Source organism: Mytilus californianus, unplaced genomic scaffold, assembly GCF_021869535.1.
Source record: "Mytilus californianus isolate M0D057914Y unplaced genomic scaffold, xbMytCali1.0.p SCAF_4, whole genome shotgun sequence".
Taxonomy (NCBI): domain Eukaryota; kingdom Metazoa; phylum Mollusca; class Bivalvia; order Mytilida; family Mytilidae; genus Mytilus; species Mytilus californianus.
Window position 1 is genome coordinate 4589205 of NW_026262690.1, and position 24750 is coordinate 4613954.

At 33.0% G+C, this 24750-nt stretch overlaps 1 protein-coding gene across 2 annotated transcripts in view; it reads right to left on the minus strand.

Annotated features, from left to right (window-relative positions):
• The window catches only part of LOC127739385 (histone deacetylase complex subunit SAP130-like), a 32598-nt gene extending 9016 nt beyond the window's left edge, over positions 1–23582 (minus strand). Inside the window, exons 1-12 of one of the 2 annotated variants that reach the window (XM_052251105.1) lie at positions 23412–23582; positions 17539–17651; positions 16050–16173; positions 13355–13621; positions 11314–11539; positions 10594–10838; positions 9387–9518; positions 7995–8190; positions 7190–7344; positions 6396–6560; positions 2373–2670; positions 1603–1749 (exon numbers count right to left, since the gene is read on the minus strand). In XM_052251105.1, the coding sequence (XP_052107065.1) occupies positions 1603–1749; positions 2373–2670; positions 6396–6560; positions 7190–7344; positions 7995–8190; positions 9387–9518; positions 10594–10838; positions 11314–11539; positions 13355–13621; positions 16050–16173; positions 17539–17646 (2063 nt within the window). In that variant the 5' untranslated portion in view covers positions 17647–17651; positions 23412–23582. Of the gene's footprint in view, positions 1–1602; positions 1750–2372; positions 2671–6395; positions 6561–7189; positions 7345–7994; positions 8191–9386; positions 9519–10593; positions 10839–11313; positions 11540–13354; positions 13622–16049; positions 16174–17538; positions 17652–23399 lie in introns of both variants that reach the window. The other variant, XM_052251104.1, reaches the window with a different exon arrangement.
• Between the last annotated feature and the right edge of the window lie 1168 nt (positions 23583–24750).

The following is a 24750-nucleotide window of genomic DNA, read 5'->3' on the forward strand; positions in this document are numbered from 1 at the left end:
CTGGGCCCATAATCAAAAATCTAAACACATGTTTAGATTCAGCATATCAAAGAACCCCAAGAATTCAATTTTTGTTAAAATCAAACTAAGTTTAATTTTGGACCCTTTGGACCTTAATGTAGACCAATTTAAAAAATGGGACCCAAAATTAAAAATCTAAATACACGGTTAGATTTGGCATATCAAAGAACCCCAATAATTCAATTTTTGATGAAATCAAACAAAGTTTAATTTTGGACCCTTTTGAACTCAATATGAACCAATTTGATAGCGGGGTCCACAAATAAAAAATCTAAATACATGGTTAGATTCAGCATATCAAAGAACCCCATATATTCAATTTTTGTTAAAATCAAACAAAGTTTAATTTTGGACCCTTTGGACCTTAATGTAGACCAATTTGAAAACTGGACCCAAAATTAAAAATCTAAATACACGGTTAGATTCGGCATAACAAATAAATAAATGTGGTCAAAGATTTTACAAATCTAATGCACCATACTGGTCTGCCTTTATAAATATGCATTTTTTTAAACATAATTTTAAAGCAGTGTAAGGGAAGTAACCAAAACTTGTATTCGGATTACCTCCCTTAAACTGTTTTAAATTATCTTAATTGTTCATTAACCATTACTTTATACATAATTTAAAAGCAGTGTAAGGGAGATAATTTCAATGATGTATTTGATTTATCTCCCTTACACTGCTTTAAATTATGTTTTGTACTAAAGTATTTGTCCATTAATGAGGACAACCTTGTTTTTCCCCCTTTTTTGCCCCTAATTCTTAAACGGTTTGAGCAATAACCCCCCCAAAGCAAATCCTAACCATCCCTTTGTGGTATGGAAACTTGTAGTATAATTTCAGAGAGATCCATACACCGTTCCACAGTTATTGTCTGGAAACTAGAAAATGCTTATTTTTGGCCCCTAATTCCTTAACTGTTGGTACCATAACCCCCAAAATCAATCCCCACCTTCCTTTTGTGGTATTGAACCTTATGGTAAAATTTCATAGAGATCCATTCACTTAAACTAAAGTTAGAGTGCGAAAACTAATGCGTCTTCGGACGACGATGCTGGACGACGACGACGACGCCAACGTCATACCAATATACGACCACAAAAATTTTTTTGCGGTCGTATAAAAATGAAAACTGATAAAAACTCATTATTTTAGGCCAACAAGTCATGAACAGTCATCCAATGGATTAGGTCATATTGGCATTTTTGTAGATCTTATACTGCTGATTATTCTTTTTACTTTTTCCACTTTCTTTATATCTAATATGTTTTCTGACATAATAGGCAAATCTATAAAATTGGTTAAAAAACAAAAAAAGTTGTTTAAGGGCAATAACTCCTATAAGGAGTCATCTGATGGTTTCGTAATATTGGCATTTTTGTAGCTCTTGTATTGCTGATAATTTCTGCTTTTTTCAGTTTTAACCAATATATTATAGTTTTCAATATAATATATGCTTTATCCATGATCTGCAACTATCTAACTTTGAATAAGATATTTCTGTAACAGAATAAAATTAGAAACCTGGACCATGCAGCAATCTACTATCTATAAATCTGAGTCAACTGTATTACTCACCCTGCTGGTGTAGCTGGTGTTTTAGGAGAACTAGTATTTGATTGAGGGGCTGAATCTGTCCGAGAATCAGGCCGAGGACTGTTATTGTCTGGTAACTTTTCTTGTACTGTATTTAAACCACACACTGGTTTCTTTACCACTGTCATACTGAAATAAGATTATGCATTTATTGTTTGTCTTTGTCATTCAAAATACAATGAGTCAGAGACATTTTATTAAGACTATTAATTTCAGTAGGACATTTGATAAGGGACTTTCCGTTTTGAATTTTCCTTGGAGTTTGGTATTATTGTTATTTTACTTTTGACTAGTTACTTTATGAAGAAACAAATTGAATTTCTCTATTTTTTTTTCCATAACTGTTTAATTTCTATATTCTTATTTATTAACTGTAACACTGATATATCAAAATAATTCAAATCTATACCTTCAATTAAACAATTACAAAAATTCTTCTTCTTCAAGAAATTTATCATACAAAATAATATCTTCAGTTTTAATTTACCAATCATTAATTATATTCCAACTAAAGATATTTTGGTACAAAAAACTATATAGGTCAACAGTGTTTCATTGTTTTCCCTAGAATTTTTTTGAACAATGGGGGATTGACTGAAAGGATTAGTGGTCATGAATTTTGCAGGATAGGGGCATATATAAAGTAATAGGGAATTTCAAATTAAAAAAAATTTAAGCCGAAATCACTTATTAATTCTGTAAAGTTTCTTTAAATTGCCAAATCATTAAAAACAGTTTAATTTTCAGCATACCCTTCATTTGTGCGTTTCCTTAAAATACTTGGTCTGGGTGAAGAGTTTGCATTAGTTACAGGTATGTTTGTTGGCTGGCTACTCTGAAACTGTGGAACAGTAACACCTGTAGCTTGTGCTGCATTTATATACAAATTACTGGAAGCTGTAGCTAAACTGTGAATATTACTGCTTGCTATGGCCATTGCTGATAAAGCAGGAACATTGACCGGTATTGAAGCTGTTGCCATGACAACAGAGGTAGATGGGACAGATCCCGAGGATGAATCTTTTGGTGTTGCAGGCCTTACTACATTTCCTGAAATATAAAAAAATTAATGTAATAAAGCTGTGCCATTTTTACAGGGTTCGTTCCCCTCTTTTTTTTTTAAAGCTTCCCTTCTTTATAAGCCACATACTTTTCAACATTTTCCTCCAAATCACTTCCCGCTTGGAATAAATTGACAAGGGAACCAAAGTTGGATAATTTAATTTTCGACCTTTGCATTTTGGTTTAGACTGCACCTTACAACCACAGAACAATATATCACTTAGGCTGCTAGAACATGCCTGAATTCTGAATTCACTATCAAACAGCTAACCTTAATATATATGTAGGACTCAAATCTATGGCGGGTTCCAAATCTATGGCAGATTCCTAATCTATGGCAAATGTGACGTCATGTCATCCCAAATCTATGGCAAATTTTTTATAATCCTAATCTATGGCAAGTTTTGTAATTTCCTAATCTATGGGGGTTTTTGTTGTTTCCAAATCTACGGCAAATTTTGTGCAAATGGAAAACAATGCAGTACATATGACCAATGACTTGTCTTAAACAAGTGGAAATGTACGGGAGCATGTCTATAAACATTCCATAATGGTCAACCAAATCGTGATGGCAACCAACAAATTTCGTAAATGATGAATTCATATACCTTAATACAGACTTCAAGATTGAAATAAACGTTTTCTTATCTGTGCATGGTACCTGTTTAACCCATTCATTAAACCAACTAGTAAGTCTCTTAACAAACAAGAAGGCAGTTTTTTTATATTAAAGAAATAAATACAAATGAACAGTTTGAATTTTCACATAAATTTGTTTTCATCGTTAATAAATCTTTTTTTATTTAATGACGATTTAAATCAAATTGGAATCCGGTAATTTCATCTTTCACTTTATAAACTTTGCCAGCCGTAGACAGTAAAATATTTACTATAACTCCTTTTCTAAAATATCCGGTACTGAAAACAGCGGTACCCTTATTCAACGCGGGTTTCGGCAGGTACAGCACATTTTGTCCTTCATCCAGATAATAGGCCAAATCTTCCTTTAAACCATCCGCAAATTGTCGTCGAGGGAAATACCTTCATCTGAAATGGTGCTCAAATCTATAGGTTCCACCATCGTTAGCGTCGGCGACGATTTAATATGGCGTTATTCAATTGTGACATTTATGTTACTTTTTTCCCCAGATAATTACGCAATTTAAAGATCTGCCATAGATTTGGAGAAAACAAAAATCTGCCATAGATTTGATTTGTTTGACGTTTGTAACGTCACATTTGCCATAGATTAGGAATCTGCCATAGATTTGGAACCCGCCATAGATTTGAGTCCTACATATATGTAATATGTGTTAAGGTCCAACCAACCTTTAATAGGTACCATATTCTAAACATACTTTAAAATAATCATAAATTTTCATTTTCGAGAAGCCATTTTGGACATTTTGCTTTTTAATAATCTATAAGTATTGTATATTATAATAAAATGCTCTGCAGGGCGCAGCTTGATACGACCGCAGAGGTCGAACCCTGAACAGTTGGGGCAAGTATGGACACAACATTCAAGCTTGATACAGCTTTGCATTTGGATTGTGATTAAATATTTGACACAGCATAGGTTTCTGACACAGAATGAATGTGGTCTAAGAACTTAAAAATTTTAAATTGGACATTCACCTATTATGGTCCAATATCCAAAATCTAAATACATGGTTAGATTCAGCATATCAAAGAACCCCAAGAATTCAATTTTTGATGAAATCAAACAAAGTTTAATTTTGGACCCCTTTGACCTCAATGTGGACAAAGTTGATAACGGGGCCCAAAAATCAAAAATCTAAATACATGGTTAGATTCAGCATATCAAAGAACCCCATATATTCAATTTTTGTTGAAATCAAACAAAGTTTAATTTTGGACCCCGATTTGGACCAACTTGAAAACTGGGCCCATAATCAAAAATCTAAATACATGTTTAGATTCAGCATATCAAAGAACTCTAAGAATTCAATTTTTGTTAAAATCAAACTAAGTTTAATTTTGGACACTTTGGACCTTAATGTAGACCAATTTGAAAACGGAACCAAAAATTAAGAATCTAAATATACGTTTAGATTCGGCATATCAAAGAACCCAAATAATTCAATTTTTGATGAAAGTTTAATTTTGGACCCTTTGGACCTCAATGTGGACCAATTTAAAAACGGGGCCCAAAATCCAAAAACTAAATACACGGTTAGATTCAGCATATTAAAGAACCCCAAGAATTCAAGAATAAAACCCCATTGAAATTGGTCAAGAAATAAGCAATTTATACGAAGTATCTTCTTTTGCACAATACTGTGCAATTAAATATTTCTTGCTATTGCGCAATACTGTACAATTGACAATTTCTTGCTATTGCGCAATATTGTGCTATTTGATATTTCTTGCTATTGCGCAATACTGTGCAATTGAAGATTTCTTGCTATTGCGCAATACTGTGCAATTCAAGATTTCTTGCTATTGTGCAATACTGTGCAATTGAAAATTTCTTGCTATTGCACAATACTTATTATATAATAATTTACACATCCTGTTTGGTGTGTATCTCCTACCATATCATTATTATTTGCTTTTAAATATAAATCAGAAATAACCAACTAAAAATGGAAAATTTTAAAAGAAAAAAAAAAAAATTCCCCCCAAAATTTTTTGAACCCCCTTATGATTCATCACCCCAAAACTCAATCCCAGCCTTCCCTTTGTGGTATGGTACCTTGCAGTACAATTTCAGAGAGATCCATACACTTGAACACAAGTTATTGTCTGGAAACTAGAAAAATGTGTCTTTTTGGCCCCTTTTTGGCCCCAAATTCCTAAACATTTAGGGCAATTACCCCCAAACTCAAACCAAGCATTCCCTTTGTGATATGGAACCTTGTAGTACAATTTCAGAAAGATCCATACACTTACACACAAGTTATTGTCCTGAAACTAGAAAAATGCTTGTTTTTTGCCCCTTTTTGGCCCCTAATTCCTAAAATATTCAGGCAATTATCCCCATCATCAATCCCAACCTTCCCTTTGTGGTATGGTACCTTGCAGTACAATTTCAGAGATCCATACACTTGAACACAAGTTATTGTCTGGAAACTAGAAAAATGCTTTTTTTGGCCCCTTTTTGGCCCCCAATTCCTAAACGTTTCGGCAATTACCCCCAAACTCAATTCCAGCTTTCCCTTTGTGATATGGAACCATGTAGTACAATTTCATAAAGACCAATACACTTACACACAAGTTATTGTCATGAAACTAGAAAAATGCTTGTTTTTTGCCCCTTTTTTGGCCCCTAATTCCTAAAATTTTGAGGCAATTACCCCAAAATCAATCCCAGCATTCCTTTTGTGATATGGAACCTTGTGGTACAATGTCAGAGAGATCCATACACTACCACACAAGTTATGTCTGGAAGTTACAAAAATGCATATTTTTGGCCCCTTTTTGGCCCCTAATTCCTTTACTGTTGGTACCATAACCCCCAAAATCAATCCCAACCTTTCTTTTGTGGTATTGAACCTTGTGGTAAAATTTCATAGAGATCCATTCACTTAAACTAAAGTTAGAGTGCGAAAACCAATGTGTCTTCGGATGACGCCAGATGACGATGACGACGACGACGATGACGCCAACGTCATACCAATATACGACCACAAAAATTTTTTTGCGGTCGTATAAAAATTAACAAATCTAAAGACTAAAATTGGACTTACCATCAGAAGATGTAGTAAAAGAAGTACCAGCAGAATGTGGAGTAAACAGGGAAAGAGGTCCCTGTCTCATTAACATAGTATTGTGGTCCACTAGTGGTTGGGTTGTTGATACTAAACCATGGACTGCTGCTTGTAATGTTGCAGATAAATTTGGTGTTTGATTAACTGTAGATAAATAAACATAACATTGTCAACAATGAGTGATATCAGAACTCTACACACTGGTACTGATAAGATAGCTCAACTTTTTCTTATGACATCACATGTGTAATTCAGCGAGACAAATCTGACCTTTACCATGCTAAAAATAAATGTTGTACTTTTAGGACTTTCAGGGTTTTGACCCCTCACATTAATCATCTTTCAATGAACTACACCCACTGTCTTTATTTCTCCAGTTCGCATTATTTGAAAAGCATCAATTTCGGATTGAAAAATTATTTTCCTAATCATAACTGTTTTTGATTTTGTATAGTAGATACTTATCAAGGTCTATACAATGATGCTTATATAGAAAACTGTAATCAAAGTAATAGTACAGTCGCCAAAAAAAAAATATTCTAACTCAACTGAAACATAAATTCTCAAAGTCAATAAACAAAATCAAAATCAGTATTTTTTATTTGTTAAGATGGATTTATTGGGGGTGAGACTAGAAAATTTACACTGGAAGTATTCCATACAGCTAATGTGTTTACAAGAGTTATCAACAGTTGGTATGTTATTTTATGAGGGGAAATAGTTTGTATATCTAAACATATATCTACATATTTATCAAGGGAAGCTAAACTTACTGAGACCAGGTCTAACTGATGATGCTGATGATATGGGTAATCCTGTTGCTTGGGCCGCAGCAGCTGCTGCCATCTGTTGGTACATTAACTGATGATATTCAGGGGAGATCATATACTGCAGCTGTAACTGTGACAAGTTCATTGCTGTTCCCTGTCTGTATAAAATTATACATCATTACTGGTAACTATTCCTATTTAAAAGAATTGGATCTGAAGGGTTGAACATTTGTACCCTTAACCCTCAAGATAAAACACGAAACAATTGTTAGTGGTTCATAAACTTAAGCAGGAAAATCATGAAGAATTTGAATTTAATGTAGGGTTCATTGTTTTAAACTAAAATTGTGATCATGACTTTTTCAGGGACCTCTGATTTATAATTCCTGAGAAAAATCAGCGGAATTTCATGGAACAGGTGGACATACAGAGGTAAAACCCGTAATTTTGACAGGGAATAAACCTAAAAATACTATTAACTCTAGGGGGAGATAATCAATCAGTAACTTTATAGTTGATGAAATTTAAGGGGTGATAATCAATCTGTAAATCTATAATTGATGAACTTAAGGAGGAGTCAATTAAAAAGTGACTTTGGTGAGGAGAAAAAAATGCAGATATAAAAAGCCGAAAATATGTCAAACTTGGATCTTTTCTTATAAGAAAACACCAACAAATTTAGAAAAATCATGAAATTAATCACCACAAAATCAGCTAGAAAGGGCTAAATGCATACAAAAGTATCTGTGAAAATAAGTTGGTCTACAGTATAATATCATACTCTGTTCTTTTTTATAACCTGTCTCACCTTGTATCAACTCCAGTGACAGACCCAGGCAATGTCATTGTTGAAGTAATAGGTCGATGAGCTTGTGGCAGGAACATTGCAGTAGATTGCGCCTGTGTTAAAGGCTCTGTTCTGTCGTGTGTTGTTGTCACTGGACGTGAAGGTAAATGTGATGATATAGAAGATGGTTGTTGTTGCCTAACAGGATTCACTTTGGCTAAAAATAAATACTCAAAATTTTAAAATACTAGAAATTAAAGGTAGACAAACCTTAATATGGCAATAATTACTCTTATAAATGTAAATAAAATGCTCTGCTGGGTGCAGCTTGATACGACCGCAGAGGTCGAACCCTGAACAGTTGGGGCAAGTATGGACACAACATTCAAGCTTGAAACAGTACTGAATTTGGATTGTGATTAAATATTTGACACAGCACAGGTTTCTGACACAGAATGAATGTGGTCTAAGAACTTAAAAAATTTTAATTTACCTATTCAAACCATATCATTATTTGCTTTTATATATAAATCAGAAATAACCAATGTAAAATGGAAAATTTTAAAGAAAAAAAAATCCCTCCCCCAAATTTTTTGAACCCCTTTATGATTCATCACCCCCAAACTCAATCCCTGCTTTCCCTTTGTGGTATGGTACATTGCAGTACAATTTCAGAGAGATCCATACACTTGAACACAAGTTATTGTCTGAAAACTAGAAAAATGCTTGTTTTTTGGCCCCTTTTTGGCCCCAAATTCCTAAACGTTTAGGGCAATTACCCCCAAACTCAAACCCAGCTTTCCCTTTGTGATATGGTACCTTGTAGTACAATTTCATAATGATCCGTACACTTACACACAAGTTATTGTCCTGAAACTAGAAAAATGCTTGTTTTTTTGCCCCTAATTCCTAATATTTTGAGGCAATTACCCCCAAAATCAATCCCAGCATTCCCTGTGTGACGACGACACCGACGCCAACTTCATACCAATATACAACCGCAAAAATTTTTGCAGTCGTATAAAATTGGAAACCATCTCTATTTTCATGCCAAGCATATTATGAGCAATCGTGATGCAGTACAATAATATATTTTTGAGATTCTGTCTCATTCAATTAATTCTTTTTTTTTTTTAACAAAAAATGATTTCTGTTTCATTAATAGAAAAGATATATTATGACTTAATGCAAATTAAATCTAATCATAATGGTCTTATGAGAAGACAAAGTGTTTAAAAGAAAGAGGAATAGAACTGCATCATCTGGTTTTAAGTTTTCTATCTAAAATTAATTGAAATTGGGAATTTTTTTTTTACTGAAAGGACAGTGAATTCTGTGGATTAGTTTACAATTGTCCTCAGAGGAGTACCAAAAAAGAGTTGAGCTCTATTATCATGTTTCTATTATACTAACCAACTGGAATGATTGATGATGCTGCACTTAAAGAATTTATTGAAGAAATTGGAACAGAAGTCATAGTCAGATTACTATGAGTAACTGCTGCTGCTGCTGGAAATGAGGCAATAGATGACACTGGGACTGTTGCTGAAATTATTAATGTGATAAAGAGGTTAAAATACAGTAAACATGCATGACATATAATTCAAGATGGTTTTACATTTTCATATGGTCCAAAATTTAGTTATGGCGAGACGCATTCTTTGACTTCTATTGAACATTTTCAAACGATTCTTTTGTAATTACAAAATTTGTGGTCTCATGCAAGGATCAGTAAATGTTTTCACTTGATTTCAGTCAATTTTTGAGGACTAGAAAGTCTGGGTCATTTGTTCAAACTGTTAAATACTCTAAAATTCATACCACAAATATCACATAATATAACCTGTTTCAGCAGCTAAATACAGTGTAAAAATGATACGATTTTAATGACTTAAAATTGCTAATTCCTCACAAACTGATCATGATACTTTTGTCTTTGAGAAAACAAATAGAAACAGGAAGTTTCCAGTTTATCACAAATTACAAAAGAATGTGTTCATTATTTTGTACATAAATCAGGCTGTTAGTTTTCTAGTTTGAATTGTTTTACATTTGTCATTTTGGGGCCTTTTATAGCTGACTATGCAGTATGGGCTTTGCTCTTTGTTGAAGGCCGTACTGTGACCTATAGTTGTTAATTTCTGTGTCACTTGGTCTCTTGTGGAGAGTTGTCTCATTGGCAATCATTCCACATCTTCTTTTTATATTTATAATACAGGTTTCTTCTGACTATGAAATGGCAGGAAAATCTATGTATTTTTAAATCCATATTTGTAAAAGTGTTTAAATACTGGAACAAATGAGTATACACTAACATGTTGGACTGGTGAAAAAAAATCTATAAAACTGAATAATTTAGATGTAGATTATCATAGATGATTTTTTTTTATAATGAAGTAAATTGTTTGAACCTGATCGAAATGTTCTTATCCTGCCAGGTATAAGTGATTAGCTTGATATCCCCAGGGGGTATTAAAACAAACATCTACGGGGGGTATCTATCAATCAATCAATTAGTTTTGGGTTAGTTTGAACATCTACAATACATAAATTGTCATTTTTCATATCTAAAACCTGAACATTGGCATATGTTTGAAATGTGTATCACAATGTAACTCACATTTGTTAGTTTTGGATATGTTAGACAATACAGAATGCTGGGTTACAGAGGTTTGTGACATCAACATTTTAGAGGATGATAAAGCCATGCCATGTGACAGGTGAACTGGTTTCTGAACTGGTTGCTGATGAGTGATGATTTGTTTCTGGGTTAGGTCAGTATTAGCTCTGTTTGCTGTCTGTAGCGTTATCTGTATACTGGGAGCAGTATTCATAGCTGTAGTACTTGGCAATGGTTTCATTTGTCTAGAAAAGAAATCAAACATATTGGAAAATTGTTTATCAGATATTCAACTATTTCCATAATTCACTTGATATATTCTTTATCTGCATACTGAGGATTCATTATTATTTGTTGGATACCAATTTTTCAAAGATTTCATGGATACAAGTAGACCATGAATTTAAATGTGCAACGGATTACATATTTTCTATTAGGTTATATGCAGACTTCGGCAAAACCACAAAATCAAATGTCCATGAAAATGCAAAGTTACCTCATCACAGAAAATTGGTACCCACGAAAAATAAATGAATCCACAATGCATCTGAAGGTGCATCATTTTTTAGAATTAAAAATAAAACATTTTTAATAAAAAGGCATAGCAATTAATTATTAAATATAATGCACTGGTAACCAAATTGTCAATATGTAAAAGAAATAATGTTTTATCAAGTGCGTAGTCACAGTGAAATGTTTACTTTCCAATAATTAGTTTACCTGTGGGGATCAGAAAGTGTGGTTGCTACTGAAACAGCAGGAGAAATTGGTCTATTTAATGGTGGGGTAGTTGTCCTAATTGGAGTTGTAGTAATCAATGAACCTCTGGAGCCATGGATTCCTGTGGCAGAACTCGATGTTGGCACAGCATGTTGACTGGGTCGTAACATTGGAACAGCTGTGTTAGACTTTGGTGCTGCTAAAACAGAGGCTGCTGCTGCCGCACCTAGTGCAATAACAAAAACAATATATAAGTTTACTAGGCATGCCATAACATGTACTATATATTAACTGTTAAAGACATTCAGAAGTACACCAAAGTCTGTAATCTACTTACACACATTATTGTATTACATTAAACCAATGGTTTGAAAATGCATTTGGCCTTCATGCTTTATGAAGTTCTAGATTTTTGAAAACATAACATTATCAGTACAAAACAATATCTAATCTTTTTTCTTTCATGTTCTTCACATAGCAATTGATCAATAGAGATTACAGAGGTGTAATACCACCAAAACATGGTACGTCACATCCGAACGAAAAAGGGTAGAAAAAAATATTCCCTTGAATTTGACAGTTGTAGGAAATTAACCTTGCATTTCATTGCAGAACATTTTTTTTGGAGTCATAAACATCTATCTTGGGTGTTTCAAAGCACCATTCTTTTTTTCATTGATATTTCTATAAAACATTTTGGAAACTTGAGGTGACATGGTTACTAAAGCTTGTCAACAGGCAAAAAGGAGTGAAAATTTGATTGGTTAACTTCTGGTGATGGTTTTTATCTTATATGCAATGAAATGTTAAGTGAAATTTCTACTGTAGTACTGGACAGGATAAAACTTTACTCAGGTCAAGTATTTTTGTTATTTGAAACAAAAGACAAATTCTGCACAATTTTTTGAAAAATGCCAATTCAACAAAGACGCATAGGGGAAAAACTATGGTGGTATGACTCCTAAAGAGCAAACAGTGATTTGTTATGCAAATAATGACTATGGCTGCTTGCCACATTTGACAACATGATAATGGACATACATTTTCTTCAATCAAATAGCTATTCAGCTAAATATCTGTACATTGTATATTACTATTATTAATGAAGAGTGTATGTTGACTGGTGGATGTCTTTTCTAATGTTTTATTGTTGACTGGTGGATGTCTTTTCTAATGTTTTATTGTTGACTGGTGGATGTCTTTTCTAATGTTTTATTGTTGACTGGTGGATGTCTTTTCTAATGTTTTATTGTTGACTGGTGGATGTCTTTTCTAATGTTTTATTGTTGACTGGTGGATGTCTTTTCTAATGTTTTATTGTTGACTGGTGGATGTCTTTTCTAATGTTTTATTGTTGACTGGTGGATGTCTTTTCTAATGTTTTATTGTTGACTGGTGGATGTCTTTTCTAATGTTTTATTGTTGACTGGTGGATGTCTTTTCTAATGTTTTATTGTTGACTGGTGGATGTCTTTTCTAATGTTTTATTGTTGACTGGTGGATGTCTTTTCTAATGTTTTATTGTTGACTGGTGGATGTCTTTTCTAATGTTTTATTGTTGACTGGTGGATGTCTTTTCTAATGTTTTATTGTTGACTGGTGGATGTCTTTTCTAATGTTTTATTGTTGACTGGTGGATGTCTTTTCTAATGTTTTATTGTTGACTGGTGGATGTCTTTTCTAATGTTTTATTGTTGACTGGTGGATGTCTTTTCTAATGTTTTATTGTTGACTGGTGGATGTCTTTTCTAATGTTTTATTGTTGACTGGTGGATGTCTTTTCTAATGTTTTATTGTTGACTGGTGGATGTCTTTTCTAATGTTTTATTGTGTTATCAAATTGCATCCCAAATTTAATGTAGAAGTAAGGTGTACAAACTTTGTACTTTAAACATGTTAAATGCAAACAGAAATGGGTAAAACAAAATAAAAATGCCATTTAAGTGAGGAAAAAAGAATATGGGTGGATGTTTATGAGACAAGTAACTAGGAATTAATAAAACAAAATATGTAATTTTGACAATTATAGATGATGACATACCTCTAGGAAGATGAGATGGATACGCTGTTTGGATATGTGGTTTTAAGATGGACCCATCTGTTCCATGTTGTGATGTTGATGTGACTGATGTTGGAGCACTAATTTGTACAATACTAGGCTGTGACGTTCCCGGAGTGGCCACTCTTACAATCTGAGTTGACGACATCATAGACGTTGAGGATGTTGATGCTGGGGTCAAAGTTGAAAAGTTGATAGGGTTTGCAGTAAGTGATGGTTTGTTCACATCAATATTTCCAGCCAGAAGACCTGCAGTTACAAATGATAATTTATTATGAAACAATCTTTCATAAAAACTTTATACGTACTGGTAGATAGACATTTCTTCACATATCCAACACTTGGAATTATATTAATATATTGCTTATACGGTTGAACATTATGAAATCAAACTCTGTTGTGTTGAAAAACTCTGTTTTCTTGAAAGTTTTGATTCAGCTGAAATCTCATTTAACATGTTTAAATTCAAAATATACAGTATATTTTTAATTCACAAGAGAAAAATTACATCAACTGTGATTGTCAAACTTGAAACAGCTATAGTTTGGTAAGGTGAACCAACACCTTACGTTGGAAATTAAGTGGCAGGGCAAACCTTGTCCAGATACGTGTGTAGGAGACGATTGTATTTCATTCAATAATATAACTTCAAGACAAATAACACCCATATAGTTGTTTCATGTCATTTAACTTCAAACTAAATCAAACATGAATAAATCTCCATGAATATTGTAGGATTAAATATTGTTCACCATAGCATAGGAGTTTGTTAAAGATTTAAAGCTGTCATCTGTTATTTGTATATGTACATTTTTTTTTTATGTAATACAGTTTGAAATGCTTGTTTATATTTAAGGAATGACTGTAATATTTTTTCTGTCTATGAAGAAATAACATCAAAAATGTGGTGCACACTGAATAACCTGCGTAGCGGGTTATTTTAAAGTGTGCACCACATTTTTTATGTTATTTCGAATAGACAGAAAAAATATTAGTCATTTCTTATAATTTAATTCTAAATTCCATTTTAAACCTGAGTAAACCATGAAAAAACGTTGATGACGTCATGGTCACATGACAATATTATGTTTATGAGCTGATAAACAAAACAATGTCAGCCAATCAGAAGACGCGTTACATCCAAAATTAAATTATTAAACAATGTTCAATTTGTTGACAGCATTGATGATAAACAAAGTTGAACATAACAGAGTTCTCCCAAGTATTAGCACCATGGGATTTGAAATAGCACGGTTCCCTTAAATTATAGCACTAAATTAACTATAATTATATCTATTCATGGTTCCATGAGGTCTTGGGGAGAACACTGAACATATCCTTGCATATTTTTTCACTGCACAATAACTGAAATAAATGTAAGACCTAAGCGATGAGCATAAATTAAAGAATCACTGGTTATTATTGTTGCCATTACAAGGCTCTATGTCAAAATGTATATTCAACATATGATATTAGTAATAAAGCTTTAAAACAAATAAAACATGATGTACATGCAACTTCTACATGAAATTTGAATAAGTCAAAAATTATGTTGGTTCCTTTTTGTACTGACTTGTATTGGATTAGCTACATGTACATACATGTACATTTCTGTATACTTAATTTAGGCTAAATGAGAACCTACAAAGCAAATAAACAAGTAATTATTAGGTACCGATTCAGTACTTGAAAAAATGGACTACCGAATAAAGGCTTGTATAGTCTGCGGTTTTATTCTCCAAAATTAAACCTGCCAGACCGGGGTGCGGACTATAGAGTACGATAGGCAAGAAATAAGAGAAAAAATTTGATTTCCCGAGGTGGTTTGTTTACATTCCGCCATGTTTGTTATTGATATTGTAAAGGGTACTCTTATCATTTTCAAAACTAATAATTTTACCTAATCAATATTAATGCGTTATTTTTATTTGATATCAAATTAGTACTGATAAATTTAAAAATCAAATGCTTCATTACAAATTTCTTGTTTCTTTTCACTGCATTGCTTAAAATAATCTGGAATCTGCTTGAATGTAAGGGAACAAAAAAAGTAAATAAGTCAACCGTAAACCAGCTTACGATATATAAACTACAAAACGTATAATCAGTTATTCGTTCTGTTTTGGTGTTTCATACTGACGCATGTGTTTTGTATTAGATTAAGATCCTTCAAACATTGATGTGATAGATATATTAAACATTGTTTTACACAAGGATGGAACTGTTTTACTTTCAAAGTTGTATTCTAGTGATATCTATTACGTACAGATTTTTCGTACACTCTCACTGTATTTATTTTCTTTTACACGTGCTATTCAAACTTCCGGTTTAAACATACACAAGTTTCTAATTTGTTTGATTTTGACTTATTTTAACAATCGTGAAGTGTTCTAGAATCATTTTCAAGAAGTTTCAACTTCTGTTTGATGATGGAATACAGGTTTTTCAATGAAAATACCGCAAACGACCACACATGATTTGAATTTCGGGGGTTTCATTAGACATTTTCTAACAGTTAAAAAAAGTTTTTTTACCTGAAATTTCGTGGCGAGAAGGGGGGTGCGGACAATGTACCAGTGCGAACTATACAAGCCCGATTACGGTATGTCTTTCTGACTCTGCTATACATGCGAAAGAAATGAAATATTAATATATAAAAGAAAATAACAAAGTTTACCCTGAGGAAGTCCTGCTGCGGCTGGTAAAAAAGCTTGGAGAGATTGGGCTGAATGGGCAGGGGGAATAACTCCTCCTACATTTTGCATCTGCAAAACAGGTCTGCTTAGTGTTTTAGATAATGTCTGGAATGGAAATATATACACATAATTACCATGGAATTAAATAATATACAAATGACTGAATTACTTTTGGTACATCAACATTTTTTGTACAAATGTGCATCTGCTGTTGAAATTATAATCAAATTTACAAGATAAGAATTCAGGAAATGTAATGCTTTCAACTTTAATTTCCTGTTTCTATCACAGTTTCCTATTTGGCTCATAGTAACGTAAAACTCTTATTAGCTGAATTTCCAGATTCCTATGTAAATGTTTTCTATGCTCACCAAGATGAGAGGGTGTAATAAGTTGATTTTACCTGGAATGGTGCTTTACATTGGGGTATGGATAATGAGTCAGTAAACAAAGAAGATTTTACCTGGTATGGTGCATTACTTTTGGGTATGGATAATAATGAGTCAGTAAACAAAGAAGATTTTACCTGGTGTGGATAATGAGTCAGTAAACAAAGAAGATGTTACCTGGTGTGGTGAGTTACTTTGGGGCATGGATAATGAGTCAGTAAACAAAGAAGATGTTACCTGGTGTGGTGAGTTACTTTGGGGCATGGATAATGAGTCAGTAAACAAAGAAGATGTTACCTGGTGTGGTGCATTACTTTGGGGTATGGATAATGAGTCAGTAAAAAAAGAAGATGTTACCTGGTATTGTGAGTTACTTTTGGGTGTGGATAATGAGTCAGTAAACAAAGAAGATGTTACCTGGTGTGGTGAGTTACTTTGGGGCATATATAATGAGTCAGTAAACAAAGAAGATGTTACCTGGTGTGGTGCATTACTTTAGCATGTTGAGGTATTAATAATGAGTCAGTAAACAAAGATGATGTTACCTGGTATGGTGCGTTACTTTTGGGTGTGGATAATGAGTTAGTCAACAAAGAAGATGTTACCTGGTATGGTGAGTTACTTTTGGGTGTGGATAATGAGTCAGTAGACATAGATAATGTTACCTGGTATGGTGAGTTACTTTTGGGTGTGGATAATGAGTCAGTTAAAAGAAGATGTTACCTGGTATGGTGAGTTACTTTTGGGTGTGGATAATGAGTCAGTCAACAAAGATGATGTTACCTGGTATGGTGAGTTACTTTTGGGTGTGGATAATGAGTCAGTCAACAAAGGTGATGTTACCTGGTATGGTGAGTTACTTTTGAGTGTGGATAATGAGTCAGTAAACAAAGATGATTTTACCTGGTATGGTGAGTTACTTTGGGTGTGGATAATGAGTCAATAAACAAAGAAGATGTTACCTGGTATGGTGAGTTGCTTTGGGTGTGGATAATGAGTCAGTCAACAAAGAAGATGTTACCTGGTATGGTGAGTTACTTTTGGGTGTGGATAATGAGTCAGTAAACAAAGAAGATGTTACCTGGTATGGTGCGTTACTTTGGGATGGTTTACTAGATGGAATTCTCAATGGTTGACCAACCTTCCCTGAATCATCTGGAGGTTTTTCACCACTACTCTGACTGCTCATCCTATCTGCAAAATAAATAACCTTTTTGTTATCAGATTTTATGCTGGAAGTTATAACAATACATATGCAGGAAGATACATTTTTTGTTTGTTTGTAAAAATCAATAAAAGATTAATTTCACATTTTGTATAGAGCCAAAGTTATGAAACAATATGAAATATGAAGCTGAAAGCAATAACATTAATGCTAATTACACTCACATCCTTCTCCTTTTTGATAAGCAAATCAAACAAAAATTTTATTGTGCAGACAATATCTTTGTGTTTAAAGCATGGGAATGTCAGTGCTAGCAATATGAATGGTATGAAAATGGAGGACCAATGGATTTTTATGATATCTTGTATGCAACAAGAGCATTAGGAGCTGTTTCTGAATATCAAATTATGATATTAGTTTGTTCATACTTCCACTGTGGTAAATATTTGCAAACAGAAGTATAAATGTATAGAGTGCATGGAAAATTGAATAAAAGTTAAACAATTTCTCTTTAAATTTTTAACCATTCTGGAAACAACTTCCTGGAATTTTCTTCAAAAATTTGAAATGTTACATGCACATGTACTTAAATGGCATTAAAATTTGCTTTTAATTGATATACATTGAAGTAAAATCTATAGGGATCATTAAATTGTGTGTGGAGTAAGTATATAATTTATACTGCAAATAAACATGTGCTTGTGAGAGAGATATCTACTAATAGTGAACTTTGGTGGATACTAAGTTGTCCAATTGGCAATCATACCACTTCCCCTTTTTTTATATATATGTATACAACACAAAAAACTTTGGTGTAAGTTGTGAAATCATCATGCACAGATATCTTACATGTATATTTAAATGTTGTTTTTTATTATTAATATAGCACATGTACTTTGAGGATTTTTACACAAACAAGGTCTTTGATGAAGCTATGGATTATGAATCAATTCATTAACACAGACATTTTTCTTACAAAGGAATATGGGTTTTTTTCAGCAAATTTGAAAGAGATGTTTTTTTATAAATCAAATGTTATCTGAGATCTATCATGTTTGGGTGATGATAACAAATGTCATCCTTAAAGCTGAAGCATAAAAATGAGACCAAGCCACCAAGGTCATAACCCAATAAGCTCTTCATTATATATATCTATACAAATACCTTGAAGCATTTTATAATTGTTGATATTTGTCAGAATAGTAATACTTAAATTTGGTCTACCGCAACTAGTGTTACAGGGGAGACAAAAACAATAGTTTTACTAGTGTTACAGGGGAGACAAAAACAATAGTTTTACTAGTGTTACAGGGGAGACAAAAAAAAAGTTTTACTAGTGTTACAGGGGAGACAAAAACAATAGTTTTACTAGTGTTACAGGGGAGACCAAAAACCAATAGTTTTACAGGTGAGACAAAAACAATAGTTTTACTAGTGTTACAGGGGAGACAAAAACAATAGTTTTACTAGTGTTACAGGGGAGACAAAAACAATAGTTTTACAGGGGAGACAATAGTTTTAAGGTAATGATTTGTTTTGGTTTATGTTTTTAGTATTAATGCTCTCATTTTCTGTTTATTAATTGGGTGCTTCCTGTAATCCGTTATTATTTTTACTTTCTTGCATGTTCAAAACCTCTCGAAGGTAAAATAGGGTAGGTAGGTAGGTACATGTAGGTAAAATAATTTTACTTTTGAAAAATATTTTACATAGACTACATGTATATAGGGAAATTTTATGAACTTTAACAGTGATTAACCAAAAGTATCCATACAATGTACAAATCATTTTAAGACATGTCTCTGCATGAAATCTCAATGAAATCGGTGAAACACTTCAGAACTTGAAAACAATAAGTCACAGAGACCCAAGGTCCTTACCATTGGTCTTCTTGACAACAGACCATGTAATTCTGTCTGAAACCGTAAGAGATACAGACAAAGTAAATAGTAAAAATGTTACAGGGTTAAAGTCACAACTTCATTATGAATGATGGAAAAGTTCAATCTGAAACAAACCTCACCAAAGGTTCCAGAAATGTTGCAAGTGATCATAACTTGGAGTTTGTGCCTTAACCATTAGTATCCTTAAAATGTGGCCTCAAAAGTAGGTTAAACAAGCATTTTGAGAGTATTGCAATACCTAGTCCCCTACCGGTTAAAAATTCATTGTACTGGAACAAAATTCGAACTTGATCTGTAACTTGTCATGATAAAACTATAAACCAATTACTATCAAATCAATATTTTCAATCATGATGAAAAAAAGTGAGGAAAACTGATTATTTGAGTGAATTTTCAAGTCCAAGGACCATAACTCTGCACAAAATCATCAGACCAGAACAAAATTTGAATTTGATCTGTAACTTGTCATGATAAAACAATACACCAAATATCAAATCAATATCTTCAAGGACAAAGAAAATAAATGGGGAATGTGTCCATGGGACACAGATGATGCCCCACTTGCATATATAACATTATAATGGGACACAACTCAAGAAATGTAGAAGTGACGCTACCCAAATTTGTACTTGAATAGAACGGAAATGAAAAATTCAGCAATTTTTCCATTTGTAAAGGGGCATAACTCTAGAACGGTAAAAGTGACGCCAACAAAATTCAAACTTATTTTGGGTAATAAGCATTGTGTATAAGTTTCATAAAATTTGGTTGAGGCATGTTAAGGTTGAGTTAGAAAACAGAAACCAATTTTGGGACGTACTGCAGACAAGGGTAAAACTTTATGCCCCCTACGCTACAGCGAGGGCATAAAAAGTGTGGAAAACTGATTTGCCGGACTGACGGATTGACAGACAGACAAATGGACGGAGTGCAAACCTAAAGTCCCCTACGACTTCGTCGTTAGGGGACTAATAAAATGCTCTGCAGAGCGCAGCTTGATAAGACCGCAGAGGTCGAACACTGAACAGTTGGGGGCAAGTACGGACACAACGTCAAGCTTGATACAGCTCTGATTTGGATTGTGATTAAATATTTGACACGGCATAGGTTTCTGACAGAATAAATATGGCCAAAGAACTCAAAGGTTTGAATTGGACATTTACCTTTCATGGTCCAATATCCAAAATCTAAATACATGGTTATTTCGGCATATCAAAGAGCCTCCATAATTCAATTTTTGATGAAATAAAACAAAGTTTAATTTTGGACTCTTTGGACCTTAATGTAGAATGTAGACCAATTTGATAATGGGACTAAAAATCCAAAAACTAAATACACTGTTAGATTCAGCATATCAAAGAACCCCATATATTCAATTTTTGTTAAAATCAAAAAAGTTTAATTTTGGACCCTGATCTGAACCAACTTGAAAACGGCCCAAAATAAAAAATCTCAATACATATGTAGATTCGGCATGTCAAAGAGCCCTACGAATTCATTTTTTGTTAAAATCAAACTAAGTTTAATTTTGGACACATTGGACCTTAATGTGGACCTATTTGAAAACAGGGACAAAATCAAAAAAGTAAATACACTGTTAGATTCAGCATATCAAAGAACCCCAAGAATTTAATTTTTGTTGAAATCAAACAAAGTTTAATTTTGGACCCAATAGACCTTAATGTGGACTAATTTGAAAACGGGGCCAAATTTTTTGAATATAAATACACGGTTAAAATTGGCATATGAAAAAACAATACTTCAATTCTACGATGAAATCAAACAAAGTTTAATTCTGGACCCTATGGACCTCAATGTGCACCAATTCAAAAACAAGGCCCAAAATCCAAATTCACAGTTAGATTCAGCATATTAAGGAACCCAAAGAATTCAAGACTTTAAACCTCATTGAAATTGGTCAAGAAATAAGCAATTTATACAAATTATTAAAAAAGTATTGTTTATGGCCCCTAATTCCTAAAAGGTTAGGGCCATAAACCCCAAAATCAATCCTAACCTTTCTTTTTGGTACAGAACCTTGTGGTACAATTTCATAGAGATCCCTAGACTTATACTCAAGTTATTGTCTGGAAACCAGAAAATCCTTGTTTTTTGGCCCTTAATTCCTAAGCAGATTGGGCCATAACCCCCAAAATCAATCCCAACCTTCCTTTTGAGGTATGGAACCTTGTGGAACAATTTCATGGAGATCCATACACTTGTATACATGTACAAGTTATTGTCCTGAAACAAGAAAAATGCTTGTTTTTGGCCCCTTATTCATGTTATTCCTAAACAGTAAGACAATTACCCCAAAATCAATCTCACCTTGTATTTTGTTTTTTTGTGCACCAGCATCTCTTATCAACACCACAGAATGCCATTTATGAAAACTTTATTTTGACACTTTTCATGTTTGAGGTGTTTTTCGTAATTAATCCTTTTTGTCTCATATACAGGAGTCAAGACATCAATAGCCAACATACATTTTTTTTATTTGTCTCTGTTCGGACGCAAAATTTGTGACTATATCATTTCAAGTGTCTTCACATTTTAACATTTATTTAGTTTAGCAGATTTTGTTGTTGTATCAATGGATGCTGTTACTCATGGTGGATGAAATGCTCTCCATTTATAAAAATCACCCACTTACAAGTGCATAGCTGGCAGTAGAAAGGTATTTTGAAATCAGCTAATGGGATTGGGCCGGAAAAAAATCCAGAAGAATTTTTTAAGAATTTTTTTTTCCATCTCCAGGTTTAAAAAGTTATGTTCCCCAAATGGCCCCCAACAGTGAATTTTATGTTGCCTGTCTAAATTAAGGGCTGAATATACATGTGTTTATAAAAAATAAAAGTCCAAGTTCACACCGGTCAAACAAAAGTACATCTTTTCTACAGAAAAGTACATGGTAACCATATACTATGATACTCAGGAGGAGCTATGATAGTAGTGGCTGGAGAACTTTCCACTATAAGATTCCCTGTCAGTTTATAATGTACCTAGGAACCATATATATTTTGCAGTCTTCACACTTAACTACAAGACCACCAGCCCAGGCTTGTAAAATTTTTCTCTACAAGCCAACAGTAACTAAAATTTTCGTAAAATTGAGCTCCAGGCTTGTGCATTCAAGAGTTTATCGTGAAGACTGAAATTTTTGCCTCAGTAGAGGTGGAGACATCACATTGAACAAATTTCAACCAAACTGTGCACTTCTAAATTTCTTTTTTACAAAAAAATACCTAAGAAACCAAATATTTTTCAGATCACAATTTGACAAAGGGTCTTTTTTTTTCAAAAGGCTATCTTATTAATCTCCACATGGTAAAGACCTTCTTGTTTTTAATCTGAACAAATAGCTTTTTCATCGTTTGCTTAGATCCATTTGGACACTGATATTTGTAAAACTAACCCATGCACCATACACAATTTTGATAGTGCAACTTTCTGTAGTATGTCACCAGCACTGACAGGCATATATGTGTACTGTTCCAGTAGGCAGTACTGAATTGTCAAGTTTCTATTATCGAATTTAACCTGTCAATTAAAATGGCATATACATTAACAGTCAATTTCTGTCACATTTATTTTTTTAAACTAAAGTCTGTTGCATTGACATCCAATGAAAGCCCATGTTTTCAATTTACACAGATCCAACATTCTGCATTTTGAGATTGTCCCCCATTTTATGTACCGACCACAACAACGTTCTCACCAAAAGCCATAAACTACATTGCATTTGCCGTAATCATTGAAATCATTTTGTAATACACCGCATAAACATTGAATATGTCAGAAAAAATCATGTATAAATCAGATAATTTATGTTATTCTGTAAAAGCTGAAAGAAATCTCACATAAAATTCCTACCTATGTCTATACCTGTGGTTTATTATCACAAATTTCGAATCTAACACACTAAAAGAAAAGCTATTCCAGTTTTCAAAAGTGTTCAATATGAACACGTTTTCAATACAATTCTAATCAATGCAAATATCGTCAAATTTGGAGTCGTATTTGCCTCAATATTCTCAGGTCAACTGCTGCTCAAAATGTTTTGTAAGCAGCAATTTGATTCGTTGATCGACTCCATATGATCTAAATGCGCTTCCGGAATGCTGTAAGTTATAGTCTATTTCAAAGAGTACACCTTTACCACGTGATTTAAAATGAGCTAAAAATAACTCTCTGCTACATGCGAGTCGATAGTACAAGGGAAGTAATCAGAGTATCGTAGCTCATTGCTCGATAGTAGCATATCTTCAAAACCAAATGGTAAATAAGAATCAGTGTCTCACGCTTGGTTTTAACATACAAGAACAAGCTCCCTAAATTATTAACTTTACATGATTGTTTTTACTGTTACGTATATGTTTTTATTTTCAATTTATAAAGACGCCCATTACAGGCAGGATAATCAAGTTAAATTTGGTACAAATGATTACAACGATTACAATGATTTGATTACAATTAAATCTATGAATAGAATGAAAAGACAAGAAAAAGACACAATAATGTATATTTATATAAATATTATATGTTTTCACATTGGCAAATACAGTGATCTTCAGTGACAAATATAGAAAACTGGATTAAAATATTCTGTTTTTTTTTCTGGTACTGTCATAAGCACACTAATAACTAGCACAACTATAAATAGCTAAATTTGCATACCTATATTCATACAAGAAAAATGTGTCAGCTTCTTACCAGTAAAATTTATAAATTTTACTAAGTTTCTAATAGTTGTTTTCGAACAATACTTAAATTATTAATTCAATTACACACTTGATAAGATATGTGACTTTCTTCATTGGACATTAGCCAAATAAATTTGTAACTTTTAGCTATATTTGAAATGATGGAAACTCTCTTAATAGAACGTGGAGTTCGTCTTCCTCTTCTTTTTTAACAAAGATTACAAATCATCTATCTATTGCCTGAAGTACCCTGTATCTACCTCTCTCTATTTCAAGATTATGGTTACTTATTCTGAATTTTGTCATCTAAATTCTCTTATTCCTATTGTCTGTAGACAGATAGGGTTAAAAACTTATATTTCTCTTAAAAAGTCTATAATTATGTTCTGAGTTTATTTCCAAATTACATATTATTTCTATCATCGTTTAAAGATGAATACCACAACTGATTATTCTTTAATTTAAGTCTGTTCAAAATAAATCTTTTTAAACTGGATTTCATATTTTAAACTTGTGATAAA